Source organism: Haliotis rufescens, unplaced genomic scaffold (assembly GCF_023055435.1).
Source record: "Haliotis rufescens isolate VD_foot unplaced genomic scaffold, xgHalRufe1.0.p SCAF_11, whole genome shotgun sequence".
In the NCBI taxonomy this organism is placed as follows: domain Eukaryota; kingdom Metazoa; phylum Mollusca; class Gastropoda; order Lepetellida; family Haliotidae; genus Haliotis; species Haliotis rufescens.
In genome coordinates, this window is record NW_025963791.1 from 9,268,832 (window position 1) to 9,284,037 (window position 15,206).

General features: G+C 38.1%; 1 protein-coding gene and 2 long non-coding RNA genes across 4 annotated transcripts; 1 reads left to right on the forward strand and 2 right to left on the reverse strand.

Annotated features, from left to right (window-relative positions):
• Window positions 1-1,447: 1,447 nt before the first annotated feature.
• On the reverse strand, window positions 1,448-4,916 carry LOC125378073. The gene is made up of 3 exons (XR_007220002.1): window positions 4,304-4,916; window positions 3,152-3,263; window positions 1,448-2,322 (listed from the first exon to the last, which is right to left on the reverse strand). It is a non-coding gene; the product is annotated as an uncharacterized LOC125378073 (long non-coding RNA).
• Window positions 4,917-5,503: 587 nt separating this feature from the next.
• On the forward strand, window positions 5,504-12,260 carry LOC124146377. 2 transcript variants are annotated; one of them, XR_006862662.2, is made up of 4 exons: window positions 5,504-5,582; window positions 6,001-6,089; window positions 11,441-11,568; window positions 12,014-12,260. It is a non-coding gene; the product is annotated as an uncharacterized LOC124146377 (long non-coding RNA). The 2 variants fall into 2 exon arrangements; XR_007219923.1 differs by lacking the exon at window positions 11,441-11,568.
• LOC124146376 (serine protease inhibitor Cvsi-2-like) lies at window positions 11,631-14,333 on the reverse strand. Its single transcript, XM_046516641.2, has 4 exons — window positions 14,202-14,333; window positions 13,125-13,259; window positions 12,037-12,148; window positions 11,631-11,845 (listed from the first exon to the last, which is right to left on the reverse strand). Exons 1-4 carry the CDS (start codon window positions 14,242-14,244, stop codon window positions 11,836-11,838), a joined length of 300 nt encoding a protein of 99 aa, XP_046372597.1. The 5' UTR covers window positions 14,245-14,333; the 3' UTR covers window positions 11,631-11,835.
• Window positions 14,334-15,206: the final 873 nt, after the last annotated feature.

Here is a 15,206-nt window from a genome sequence, read left to right on the forward strand (position 1 = left end):
GCTCTCAAAGGGCCATAAATTTGGAAGCATATATGGACTTATTTACATATAATAGATTAATGTACTATCCATTATTTATTACGTAAGTCCTTTTGTGTTTAACTAATTTATCATTATCAGCAATTTCAACATTTCTTGTCGTGGTAAGAATATGAATACAATAGAAAGACAGCTACAGCTCTGTCTTAACCAAATTAAAAAATAGGCAAACGAAATTGGCTTCAAAGTTTCTAAATCCAAAACAAACTGTGCTCACTTTTGTCGTAAATACAAACTTCACAAGGATCTAGATTTATTTTTAGATGGTACTCCTAACAAGGTAGTAGAGGAGGCCAAATTCCTTGGCCTCATATTTGACCGTCATCTCGCATTCTTACCCCACATTAACTATCTTAAGGCAAAGTGCCTGAAGGCTCTCGACTTGTTAAAAGTCGTTTCAAATTTCGAGTGGGGAGGGGATCAGACCACCCTCCTTCACTTGTACAGATCGTTAATACGCTCCAAACTAGACTATGGTTTTCAATATTGGCTAGCATTGTGCACAACCACCAGTGGCTAAAGTGATGACGTAAACCCCGCTGGGGTATCAAGCAGGAAGCAGAGGTATTGTAAGTCCCCATGATCCCCAGCGAGGTGGCCTAGCTTTGGTTACTGGTGGCCTATAGCCCGTGTTTTAAAACTGTATATATAATATTGTTATGCTCAAATATGTTTCATAAATTGTTTCTAAATATAGTATGCTCAAATATGTTTTACAACTTGTTTTATACAAAACTTTGCATTAATGACTAAATTGTATATACATTAACGTGTTCTCGTCGTTATATGGCTGCGATAATGCCGATGCGACGTTAAATTGTATCACACTCACTCACTCACTCACTTTTATATCTTCTCATCTGTTTTTCTTCAAAAGGACACGTGTATCAAGCTTAAATTCCTAAAGGATATATAAACGAAACACGAGGTGATAATAACAATATAGATTGTAGTATATTCGGATACAACTAATGCATAACAAGTGTCAGTGTTTTAAAGGAGAAAAATGTTTGATGCGTGTGTCCTCTGTCAAACTGTTGTTTCAGACTGTTTGGGGTCTCATAGATGTTCCCCTGTGCAGAGGGCGCTACGACGGTCTACACATGAACAATCTGTTCAACCATTGTCTGGAAGCTTTGCATCAACGTCACAAGGTAATGTTGTTTCCGTACAAATATCTGCATACTATGATGAAGCAAAATGTAACTATGTGATTGTCATGTACAATAGCCTGTTCAAAGTGGTGTTAATACAAGCGACAACAATATACCCATTATTATCAGAAACCTCTACTGAAAGCAGAGTCCACTTAACGATTCCGACCACATCACGACCCCGTGTCTTTGAATCCCTATCAAATAGTGATGATACCAGGTATTCGCGAAAAGGTAAGCGTATCCTGCACCACTGGTGGCACACATCACAAACACATGCAAAGGCAGGTCAGCTGTTCACCTGCAACATATGGTACAAGTAAAACTAGGGAATCGCATCGGACATGATTGTTGTCACTGAATGGTCAAATTTAAAAATGCCCGCCACATACCTACAAAAAGGTTTTTAGAGCTTTAAGTGAGACCTTAGATGTTATAACCTTGATCAAACAACTTCTGAGTGAGAGTCTTATGATGCTCTTTGAATCTTGGTAGAAAGAGCATGCCCATGCGACTATACCTCAAAAGTTAAGAAATGTCGACACCAATTGTCCAGAATCGTACAATCGACTGTTTTTGGCATATATTCCTTATGAATATACATGTAGGAATGTTTTTGTCGCTTTTATTTTCATAATGCCGTCTTTCCGCCCACTGTATGTAGTAGCCGGTTACAGCGCATATGTATTTGTTTCCCATTCGACGTTGTAACATACCAATGAAATATATCACTAAAGACATATCATGAAGTCAAAGTCAGCATTTATGTACACCTATGTGTAGTTTTCATACACAGTGTACAATGAGTGAGTATCAATATTACACGCATTTGTTCATTTGTTACTGGGTAACCTTTGAGGATCTATCAGTTATTCAAATGAGGCTTGGTCATCTCATGTCCATGTTCTTATTCAATAATTCAGCATACGAATTAATAAGTCAATGCAATGTTTGGAAAGGGAGCCTATAATGCGATTGAACATTAAGTTTATTTCCTATCCTGTTACCTACCAAGAGAGGATTAATGTAGTTTCCTGATCACCTGTTTGTGATTTCCTCCAGTGGTCTGCTTCTTGGTATGTATCCTGTTGTATTGTTTGAAACACCTTGTGAAACAGGCGGCCGTCGTCTAATTGCATGTATAGGGAAATATGACATATACAGAATGAAGCATATGTGTTTTACATGTTGCATAAACATATTACATAAGGAGAAAACAATTATTCTTATATCACTATCATCAAAATGTAAATAGCTGGACTGCAAAAGTATGCCAAAACTAGAAATACGCATCAAAAATTGAAAGTTGTGACCTTTTTATCTTCCCTAATCAGACTTGTAAAGCTTTTGAGATCGAATTTGAGCTGATGGATTCCGAGAATTGTGTTGAGTTTTCAACATTTCCTTCTGTAAGTGATTTGGATGGAAATATTAAGTGTCAAAAAGCACACTGACTGGAGATAAGTTTGAATGGTTTTTTTTGTTTTGTTGTTGCTTCATGCCACAACCTGCAATCTTCCAGCTGCATCACGGCGGCTGATATAACAGTTTTCCAAGTCTTAAATAAGCATTTCGCATTCGACAAGAGCCTTAAGCTGTGCTTTAACAAATTAGACTTCTGCGCTGTTGGAAATCGTTTTCAACCAGGAGGTACGGTTACCCTGAATATAGCTCACACGAACTAAGAGAGTGTATCAGAATAATAATAAGGGGGTGTCTTTATTATATTTTATTACACTTCTTGTACACATTAGAAAGAACATTGCCACTGCAATAAGAAAAACGTACAATTATTAACATAAGCTTCGAAATTATACAATATATTTCACCAAACAATCTCTCACTTGTTTGACGTCTAACAGATGTGATAGGTTGTTAATCATCATCTAAAGTTACGACAATTATTTAACTTGGTATCTGTTTTCAATTTTAAAGGAAGAATTCTGCTGGAAACTTACATGTCGGGTCAAAGAACAAGTCCACCTAAACAGTGACCATCGTAGCACCGGTGTACGTAACGGCTGTCCCTACATTGGCAGCTGTTGCAGTCGGAATGGGCGGCGCATGTGGCTAGAAACGTGGAAATTCTGACTTTCATATCATGATAAAATTTTGTCAGGAAGTAATAACATTTATACTACTAACAGAAAAAGAAATACAAAGGATACTTTCAAATTAAACATTCATATTTCTCAAATTTAGGTCACTACCATTCATAATATATGTGCCCGTTTAGCCAACGCTAACCGTCACTTAACATCATTGCTACATTAACATGTGACATCACTGTCATTCTTTGCCAGTAGAAGAAGAAAGGACAACACTAGTCATGGACATGATGGTTGTAATGAGTCACACCTTCATTACAAGAACCAGATTTGCATATATTCTTATGTGCACTAGATTTACTGCAATTAATTATATTTGTATTTATTAATGATAGTTGTACATATGCTCGAGACGTTTTGCTACATTGTGCATGGTGGCATGTCACTTGACCATACATTTGGCATTATGTAGGGGTTGTTTTCACATTGCCGGTAGGCCGGGAGGTTTAAAACTGACGGTTCGGTGATTTCAAAGCTACAGTCTGTTCCACTCTTGATTGGTGAGTTTAACTTTGGGCGAATAGCCAAGGCTTGTCAATAACAAGTAAATGAGCTGCGTTCTACTGTCATCTGTTTCTTCATAAATTGATATCAATTTGTGTCATAAGTTTGAATGTTAGATAAATACTGTCTTTCCAAGAAAGTGCCATTACAAAAAAGTAAATGGACATGTCAACTTATGATTTATTCTTATTTCCAAAAGTGGACACAGTTTAGCACAGAAATGGTGATGAGTTGTGATATAAACAAAGTAAATAATAAAATGATCCTTTATTTCTGTTACAGTTACAATATTTCTAGATACTTACACTCACTATGGGTCTGCAAATAACTATAGTCTTCATCCCGATTGTTCTCGGCATTATCTCAGTCTGGCTTGGTGATCTTAATATGAGAACAATACCTGCAGGCACAATTGAGAACAACCCTCTCGGAGACCATTTAAGACTTCATTCACCAAAGCCAATTTGAGAAATGATGCCACATGGTGATTCTACTTACCTTGCATGCATGAACCGGAAGTAGCCGAAGACAGACAGGTACATTCTCCGAGAGAGCAGCCAATCTTTGTCGAACTATCACATGTCACGTGAGTACAATCGCTGTTATCCCGGCAGCTTTCGCTGTAGATGACGGGGGAAAAAACAGTGCACATTGAAAACGCCTTTCAAACTTGTAAGGTGTGAGAAGAGGCATTGTCATGAAGCGGTAGATTCTAGCAGTCCTTTTTTAATAGAATCTCTCAGGGGATGAAGAAAATCAGCATAGTAGGCACCGGTAAACGACTTTTGACTTTCTTAGTAATCAACAAGGATCACACCCTTTGCATCCCCGAATACAGTGGCCATAACTTTCTTCACTGATCTTGAAGACTTGAATTTCTTTGGTGCCGGAGAAGTGGAATGGTTCCAATCCATGGACTGACCTTTTGAGTCAAAATCATAGCGGTAGACCCATTTTTCATCACCCGTTGAATTTGATCCTTAATCAGCACTAATTTTTTTCTGGCAATATCAGTTCATTTTTCATTGAGATCAGAATTTAGAGTGAAAGAGTGAGTTGGCTTGACAGTATTTCAATTATATGACGCCAAATCAGCTAAATGTGGGAGGAAAGCCTAAAGTGATGCAGGTCTCAAATGTTTACGATTTCGGTGAAACATAACCGGGGCGAACTGGGATTCGAACCCACAATCAAAGGTTTCTGGCATGCCAAAGGTACGGAACTCTACACAACGAATTGCGGCGCCTTAGACGACTGTGCCTCCCGTGCCCCTCCAGAATATCAAAGAAATCGCTGCTAAAAGAAAAGTTCATTATGCAAGTCCGTACAAAACAAAGGCATCACATTTGAACACTATATTTTGTGTTAAATGATTATTTGTATTTGAAATATCAATGCTTAATTGATGAGGTAAACTCTCGATAGTACTCACCAACAGTGGCACAGACAACAGCAAGGAAGAGAGAAACCTGCATGGCTGGGAGTTTAAGAAAACTTTGTCGATCTTCTATGCTTCCAATCAAGTGAACATGTCTCATATCATACATGCCTTTCTTATCTTATCCGAACCTTTCCTACTTTCAAGTAACGATCTTGGCACAGTTGGAGCAGTGGAGACATGTAATCGTGTTGAAATATGTAGTTGTGTCATGTTGTTGACCCAAAACATCAACTCTGGAATAATCTAGTGTTATCTCACCTCACTGAAAGTCACGTGCATCTGTACCAGGACCTGCTTGTTCGGCGTCCGGAGAGCATTTGGAACATGTATGTACATGTACGTATTGAAATATAATATATGACTGTAGTATCCATTATTTATTACGAAAGTCGTTTTGTGTTTAACTATTTTATCATTATCAGCATAAATCTTGACCAGAATAATGGGTTTTTTAATGTCCTCTCCTTTCATGTTTGCCATCATGTACATGCCTATTGATCCTGTGTGCTCCCGTTTAATATCAGGTCAAGGTCCCTGCTCCTTCACACCCTTTTATATCTTCTCATCTGTTTTTCTTCAAAAGGACAAGTGTACCAAGCTTAAACTCCTAAAGGATATATAAACGAAACACGAGGTGATAATAACAATATTGATTGTTGTATATTCGGATACAACTAATGCATAACAAGGAGAAAACTGTTTGATACGTGTGTCCTCTGTCAAACTGTTGTTTCGGACTGTTTGGGACTCATAGATGTTCCCCTGTGCAGTGGGCGCTACGACGGTCTACACGTGAACAATCTGTTCAACCATTGTCTGGAAGCTTTGCATCAACGCCACAAGGTAATGTTGTTTCCGTACAAATATCTGCATACTATGATGAAGTAAAATGTAACTATGTGATTGTCATGGACAATAGCCTGTTCAAAGTGGTGTTAATACAAGCGACAAAAACATACACGTTATTATCAGAAACCTCTACCGAAAGCAGAGTCCACTGTACGATTCCGACCATATCACGACCCTGTGTCTTTGAATCCCTATCAAATAGTGATACCAGCTACTCACGAAAAGGTAAGCGTGTCCTACACCACTGGTGGCACCCATCACAAACACATGCAAAGGCAGGTCAGTTGTTCACCTGCAACATATGGTACAAGTCAAACTAGAGAATCGCATCGCACATCATTTTTGTCACTGAATGGTCAAATTTAGAAATGTCCGCCACATGCTTAAAAAATAAAATTTCAGAGCTTTACTGGGGCCTTAAATGTTATAACCTTGATCAAACAACTTCTGAGTTGTATGACGCTCTTTGAATCTTGTTAGAAAGAGCATGCTCGATTGTACCTCAAAAGTTAAGAAATCTAGACCCCAAGGGCTGGAGCTGCAGAAATATTGCTCGGCATTAAGGGAAGTTGACTGTTGAATAGTTGAAGTCATCCCTCTTGTCATACAGTCTTGTGGAGAGTGTTTTGTTTGTCCGAATCTTTACGCATATATTTAAATATGAAACAGATTGATCGGTCTCACTGGTCTTCTTTATTTCTAGTTCAGGTGGGTAAATTAGAGGGAGGGAATTGGCAATTTGATTCTTACTGGACGATATCAGATCATCGATATACTTGAAGCTTAAACTTCTTGACCAAATTACCTTGTTCTCACAATCCCAATCCGAGCAGAAATTCTTATATATATGCATAAAGATACAGATCAGCAAGAAGAGGAATCCAATTGGTGCTTTCAAAACGTTGTATGGTAAACATTTCTAAATTTGACGCATCGGTGACAAAAATGATGTCCAATGCAGTTTCCTCTTTTGACTTGAACCATATGTTCCTGTGTTTCTTTGCAGGTGAACAATTGACTTGACTTTACATGTGTTTGTGACGCGTACCGCCAGTGAAGCAGGCAACTGTCACCTCTTACCGAACGACCGGCATCATTACTATTTGATAGTGATTCATAAACACATGCTCATGACATAGTCAGAATCGTACAATCGACTGTTTTGAGCAGATAATTCTTATAAATATGGGAATGGTATTGTCGCTTTTATTTTCATAATGCCGTCTTGTCCGCCAACTTTATGAAGCATCCGGTTACAGCGCATATGTATTTATTTCCTATTTGACGTTATAACATACCAATGAAATCTATCACGAAAGACATATCATGAAATCAAAGTCAGCAATTATGTACGCCTACAAAAATGTATGTGTTAAAAACAAGCAGGCAGTTTTCATACACAGTGTATACCTACCTGGGTTGTCAGTCAAGACATGACGAGGTCGTTTTACGACGATGTCGCATGTGCCACAGTCGGTTTACCCACGAATATCTGCTTAAGACAGATGATGACGAACCTCCTAAGTGTATCCCTTGTGATGAAAGGTTCACCATCAAGCATATATTGCTTGATTGTGTGGACTTTGCAATCGCAATGGATTCACATTATCAAAGCATAAATCTGAAAGATCTCTTTTCCGGCGTGTGAATAATTAAATGCTTGTTTTTAAATTTGGTGTGATGCTATTATCAACTGATATTATTGAAGGCTCTGTCCAGGATGTTAACGTACTAGCGTATAAATATTGTCCCCCCTGTGTGACACTTAATCCTATCATAATAGATGTAACTATCATCAACCAGTATTTTTAAGCCAACTCATTGCTGAGTATTACTTTATATGGGCTAGTATTAGGCAGAACCACCAGTAGCTAAAGTGATGCTTGGGTATCATGCAGGAAGCCGAGGTACTGTAAGTCCCCATGATCCCTATCGAGGTGGCCTAGCTTTGGTTACTGGTGGCCTATCGCTCATGTTTTAAAACTATATACATGATATTCTTATACTCAAATATGTTTCATAAATTGTTTTTAAATATAGTGTGCTCAAATATGTTTCATGAATTGTTTACTTTGAATATTACTTTGCATAAATGACTCAATTGTTATTATATTAAACTTGGTCTCGCGCTATATGGCTGAAATAACGCCGATGCGACGTTACTTTTTAACTCACACATACACAATGTATTGAGTGCGTATCAATATTACACGCTGCATTTGTTCATTTGGAAAAGTTACTGGATAACCTTTGATACTCATCCTTTGAGGATATATCAGATATTCAAATAAGGCTTAATCATGTCATGACTTATTCAATAGTTCAGCATACGAAAGGGAAGCCTTAAACGCGATTGAATATGTATATTACCTATTATGTTACCTACCAAGAGAGGATTTATGTAGCTCTCTGATCACCTGTTTGTGATTTCCTCCAGTGGTCTGCTTCTTGGTATGTATCCTGTTGTGTTGTTTGAAGCGCCTTGTGAAACAGGCGGCCGTCGTCTAATTGCATGTATAGAAAAATACTTATTATCATGTGAAATCTCTGCTTATTATAAAAGATTAATAGGTATGTTCAGGTGTAACAACTTTAAACTTGCAGTTTAAACAGGAAGACATTCTAAAACCCCATATGAAGAACCTGTGTGCGTGTATTGCCACTCCAAAGGTTTAACTCTAATTGAGGATGAGTATCATGTATTGTCAATCTGTGACAGATACCGAACTGCAAGAAGAGAATGCTTTGCTGAAAGTGAAATCAACTTCAGCACATTTTAACATTTTTTAAACCTTATGTCAACAAACTCCACAAGAACTTTAAAACACATTGGACTATTTCTATCTAAAGTTATGAATATACGTAACTCATCACTGTTCTAACGTATTCTAAAACTATTTGTCTTAACATAACGCCATAGTATATAAACATGTATGATCTACATTATGTTAACATTTATTATGGGATGGAGGCCTGATTACTGAATAAATCTGTCTGTCTGTCTATAGGGAAATATGACATCTACAGAATGAAACATATCTGTTTTACATATTGAAAAACATTGTTCCATCAGATGCGTTTTTTACATAAGGAGAACATCATTATTCTTATGTCACTTTCATAAAATAGTAAATGAATAGTGCCACGGCACTGTAGCTCACCTAAATGTACCCACAAAAAAGAGTTGTCAGCATTGATATTAAAATAGTGTTTGCATAATGACCTGATTTAAACAAAATATGATGTCATTATAAGGAGAAACCTAAATGCACAGGTTCATCCCTCTCAGTCTGGCAGTCTGAGGGTAGAAGACGTTTACAAATCTATCATACATTATGAGAGAATTTAAGAGCACGCCTTAGGCCAAAACAAGGTAAACACATTGCCCCAATACGAAAGGTATTGAATCTCACAACTGACTAAAGAAATACCAAAATGGCATTACATTATATACATTAAGTGCAGAATCTTGACCATAAAAAGATTCAGCTTTCAGTATAGTCGAAGAATAAAGTTCATATCAACACTTAAAACATCTCTATTATATTATACATATATGTTAAGTTCAACTACTACTACACATGTACCCAATCTCACATTTGTAACACGCATGGAAGAGTAATGGTCATAAATAGGTCTCTCAATATGGCAATTCAATTGGAACATCCAAAGCAAATTAGGGTGGCATCATTGCTAGGAACAAATATACAAATCTTTGGTTCAGGGGTCCTAAGAGGCGACTAACGGGATCGGGTGGTCAGGCTCGCTGACTTGGTTGATGCACGTCATCGATCCCAAATGCGTGGATCGATGCCCATGATTTCAATCACTGGATTGTTTGGTCCAGACTCGATTATTTTTCAGATCGCCGCCATGCAGCTGGAATATTGAATGCGGCGTTAAATAACAAATAAACAAACAAACAAACAATGTTTTTTTTAGGAGACGATTTGTACGACGAATGACGGACGGACAAACATGTCTTTACATAAGCTCACTTGACTGTAAGTCAGGTGGGTTAGCAATTTGCATAGCTGAGAGGATTCGAACTCGGACTACTCGTACAATACTGACCATTCTTACCTCTTCATCGGGAACGGTGGGGTAGCCGTGTTGTAAAAGCATCCGATCGTCACGCCGAAGCCGCGGGTTCCATTCCACACAATGTACAAAGTGTGAAGCCTATTTCTGATGTCCCCTACCGTGATATTCCGGGCCTGTCGCTAAAAGCGGCGTAAAAATCATACTCACTCACTACCTCTTCATAGTGAGACGTTTTGGCTCAGGACCAGCGGAGGAGGGATGATGTTAGCTGCCCCTACTTCCCCTACTTCCAGCCAAATAGAAGTAACATCGGACTGCATATATACTCCGGACATTTATTCATAGGGCTGCTGTAAATGGACACAAAGTCTGCCTTGGGCTCATATTCCCAGTGGCAATATATACTTGAAGGAATGTCCGGGGTAGGACGTAGTATATGAGAACCAATGCCCAAGTACATTATAAATAAGGAACCTTTGTCCGACTTTAAAACCAGTTTGTGATTTGTCTCCAACAAACTTTGTTTTTGGTAATAGACGATTAAATGGGTTGGATGGTAAGGTTCATTGACTTAGTTGATTGTGTGTCATTGTATCATTGCACACCGACGGTTTGGGACGTTCGTAATGACGAACACCTGGTGTCATTACTGATTTCACCTCCTATAATTTTCTCCGCTCGATGCCTTTCACGCCCCATGGAATATGTTCCGTTGGGTAATCGAGACTAGATATTTTCTTGCGTTTACGTTTCATAATATAAAGATACATCAACAATTTGTCTGATCAAGACTCGGTGGTTTCCATATACATATATATATATATATATATATATATATCAGTTGGGCTATTGTTCAATGCTACATGGCGACAAATCGAGACAGGTTGTTCACTGCCGTTAACTTTTTTTGTATATAAAAGTAAATCTCCCTTATTAGGTTTCCACACGATCTCGTTCCTTATGTCTTTAAATTGAAAAGAACCGATAATTGACTTTTGAGGGCGAGACCAACCTGACAAAGACTATTGTAGAAGAGCTGGGCTGCAGAAGTATGCCAAAACTAGAAATACGCCTCAAAAATTGAAAGTTGTGACCTTTTTATCTTCCCAAATCAGAGTTGCAAAGCCAACTTATCGAATTTGAGCTGATGGATTCCGAGAATTGTGTTGAGTTTTCAACATTTCCATCTGTAAGTGATTTGAATGTAATATCAAGTGTAAAAAACCACATGGACTGGAGATAAATTTAAATGTGTGTGTTTTTTTCGTTATTGCTTCATGCCACAACCTGCAATCTTCCAGCTGCATCACGGCGGCTGATATAACAGTTTCCCAAGTCTTAAATAAGCATTTCGCATTCGACAAGAGACTTAAGCTGTGCTAAAAAAAATAGGACTTCTTCGCTGTTAGAATTCGTCGTCAATCAGGAGGTACGGTTACCCTGAATATAGCACGAACTAAGAGAGTGCCTCAGCATAATTAAAATAAGGGGTGGCTATATTACATTTTATTACACTTCTTGTACACATTTGAGGGAACATATTTGAGTGATCCAATGCTGAAGTTTGACATTGAGAAAATGTAAACTTTCTGAAGAAAGGAGTAACCATATACTCCGAAACGTTGTGTTACTCATAATAAAGAAGTTGACATCCATGATCTCTCCCTCTCTCTCTTATGACCCAATACGTCCACGTTTATTTGCCACTGCAATAGGAAAAGCGTACAATTATTAACATAAGCTTCGAAATTATACAATATGTTTTACCAAACAATCTCTCAATTGTATGACGTCTTACAGATGTGATAGGTTGTTAATCATCATCTAAAGTCACGACAATTAATTAACTTGGTATCTTGTTTTCTATTTTAAAGGAAGAATTGTGCTGGTAACTTACATGCCGGGTCCAGATCCACGTCCACACAAACAGTGGCCGTCGTAGCAGTGGTGTACGTCACGGTTGTCTCTACAATGACAGCTGTCGCAGTCGGAACGGGCGGCGCATGTGGCTATAAAACGTGGAAATTCTGACTTTCATATCATGATAAAATTTTGTCAGGAAGTAATAACATTTATACTTTTAACACAAAAATGAAATACAAAGGATACTTTCAAATTAAACATTCATATTTCTCAAATTTAGGTCACTACCTATCATAATATGTGTGCCCGTTTAGCCAACGCTTACCGTCACTTAACATCATTGCTACATTAATATGTGACATCACTGTCATTCTGTGCCAGTAGAAGAAGAAAGGACAACACTAGTCATTGACATGATGGTTGTAATGAGTCGCACCTTCATTCCAATTATATGTTTATTTATTAATGATAGTTGTACATATGCTCGAGACGTTTTGCTACATTGTGCATGGTGACATGTCACTTGACCATACGTTTGGCATCACGGAGGGGTTGTTTTCACATTGCCGGTAGGTCGGGAGGTTTTAAACTGACGGTTCGGTGATTTCAAAGCTACAGTCTGAGCCACTCTTAATTGTAAGTTGGCGAACAGCCAAGCCTTGTCAATAACAAGTAAGTGAGCTGCGTTCAACTGTCAACTGTTTCATCATAAATTGATATCAATTTGTGTTATAAGTTTGAATGTTAGATAAATACTGTCTTTCCCAAAAAGTGCCATTGCAAAATGGCAAATGCACATGTCAACTCATCATTAATTCTCGTGGTGGACACAGTTTAGCACAGAAATCGTGACAAGTTGTGAAATTAACAAAGTAAATAATAAAATTATCCTTTATTTCTGTTATAGTTACAGTATTTCTAGATACTTACACTCAGTATGGGTTTGCGAATAACTATAGTCTTGATCCCCATTGTTCTCGGCATAATCTGTCCGGCTTGGTGATCTTTATATGTGAACAATATATGACGGCACATTTGAGAACATCCCTCTCGGAGACCATTTAAGACTTCATTCACCAAAGCCAATTTGAGAAATGATGCCACATTGTAAGTTTTTCTTACCTTGGATGCATGAACCGGAAGTAGCCGAAGACAGACAGGTACATTCTCCGTGAGAACAGCCAATCTTTGTCGAACTATCACATGTCACGTGAGTACAATCGCTGTCATCCCGGCAGCTTTCGCTGTAGATGACAACTGGACGGAAAAAAAACAGTGCACAGTGAAAACGTCTTTCAAAGTTTGCTTTATCATTCAATTCAATCATAAATTTAGAAACTCTCTAGGTAACACTCTCCAGCCTCTCTACGGGGTAATCTGCAGATCATGGCTTACTTGTAAGGTGTGAGAAGAGGCATTGTCATGAAGTAGTAGAACTCTAGCAGTCCTTTTCTTTAATAGAATCTCTCAGGGGATGAAGAAAATCAGCATAGTAGGCACCGGTAAAAGTCTTTTGACTTTCTTACTAATCAACAAGGACCACACCCTTTGCATCCCCGAATACAGTGGCCATAACTTTCTTCACTGATCTTGAAGACTTGAATTTCTTTGGTGCCGGAGAAGTGGAATGGTTCCAATCCATGGATTGACCTTTTGAGTCAGGATCATAGTGTTAGACCCATGTTTCATCACCCGTAGAATTTGACGAAATCTTTAATCAGCTCTAAATTATCTCTTGCAATGTCACTTCTTTTTTCATTGAGATAAGAATTTGCAGTGGATGAGTGAGTTGGCGTGACAGTATTTCAGTTATATCACGGCGAATCAGCTGACTGTGGAAGGAAAGCTTGAAGTGATGCAGGTCTCAGAAGTTTAGCATGTTTTTGAAACCCACGATCACAACGGAGCTGGCAAACCTAGAACCATAACCGGGCCGAACCTGGATTCGAACCCCAAATCAAAGGTTTCTGGCATGCTTTATAGACGGAACCTTAAACAACAAATTGCGGCGCCTTAGACGACTATGCCACCCGTGCCCCTCCATAATCACAAGAAATCGCTGCTAAAAGAAGAGTTCATTATACAAGTCCGTACAAAAACAAAGGCATCACATTTGAACACTATATTTTGTGTTAAATGATTATTTGTATTTGAAATACCAATGCCTAATTGTTGAGGTAAACTCTCGATAGTACTCACCAACAGTGGCACAGACAACAGCAAGGAAGAGAGAAACCTGCATAGTTTGGCGTTTAAAAAAACTTTGTCGATCTTCTATGATTCAAATCAAATGCATATCCCTTATATAATACATGCCTTTCTAATCTTATCAGAACCTATCCTACTTTCAAGTCACGATCGTGGCACAGTTGGAGCACTGGAGACATGGAATCGTGTTGTAATATGTAGTTTTGTCATGATTTTGACCAAAAATATGAACTCTGGAATAATCTAGTGTTATCTCACCTGACAGAAAGTCACGTGCACCTGTACCAGGACCTACTTGTCCGGCGTCCGGAGGTGTCATTAGCGTCTGTAAACATCTTCTTCTAATAAACCAATGGAGTTGCTCAAGGGGTTCGAATGCAATTTTAATATAGCGGCAGTTATAATGAAACACCTGGTAATGTCATCGCTCAGCCATTTTGCTCAAAATGTATTGTAATTCTCTTATATTCGTCCAAACTGTATTTTGCAAATGCATGCTTTGTAAACATCCCATACAATCGCATGACTGTCGAAGCTTAACCTCTTATGATGACATTATGGTGTGTCCAAAGCATAAGGAGTTTGTGTGTTTGTATTAAGCAATTGTAAAACTTGAATGGAATTAGACGATGTATTCTGCTTATAAGATCTATTACACTCATAGTTGAAAGTGTATGTTTAACTGTGGGTATTGCATATACACATATTGTCATAAGCAATAGTACATAAGATATACTCTTGCAGATTAAGAACATTGTGGAAATTTGTTTCATATTTGTTAATACTTCTGTAGTTATGCAAAACATTTTTGATAGGCAATGTTAATACCTTTTGTTAACTGTTGTCAACGTGAGCAAATACACCTTTTAAAGTTTTTTTGTGTGTGTTTTTGTACGACCAATAAGTACATTGATAGATCACACTGTAATAACTTTGCAGTGATCAGATATCAACGAGGTACATATTAACAATATAGGCAGCATTGGAAGGACGATT

Coding starts and splice junctions, on each gene's coding strand:
- LOC124146376 (XM_046516641.2), bottom strand. CDS start 14,244: ATGCAGGTTTCTCTCTTCCTTGCTGTTGTCTGTGCCACTGTTG. Junction 13,260..14,201: donor TGTTGTCTGTGCCACTGTTG/GTGAGTACTATC, acceptor TTTTCCGTCCAG/TTGTCATCTACAGCGAAAGC. Junction 12,149..13,124: donor TTCCGGTTCATGCATCCAAG/GTAAGAAAAACT, acceptor CACGTTTTATAG/CCACATGCGCCGCCCGTTCC.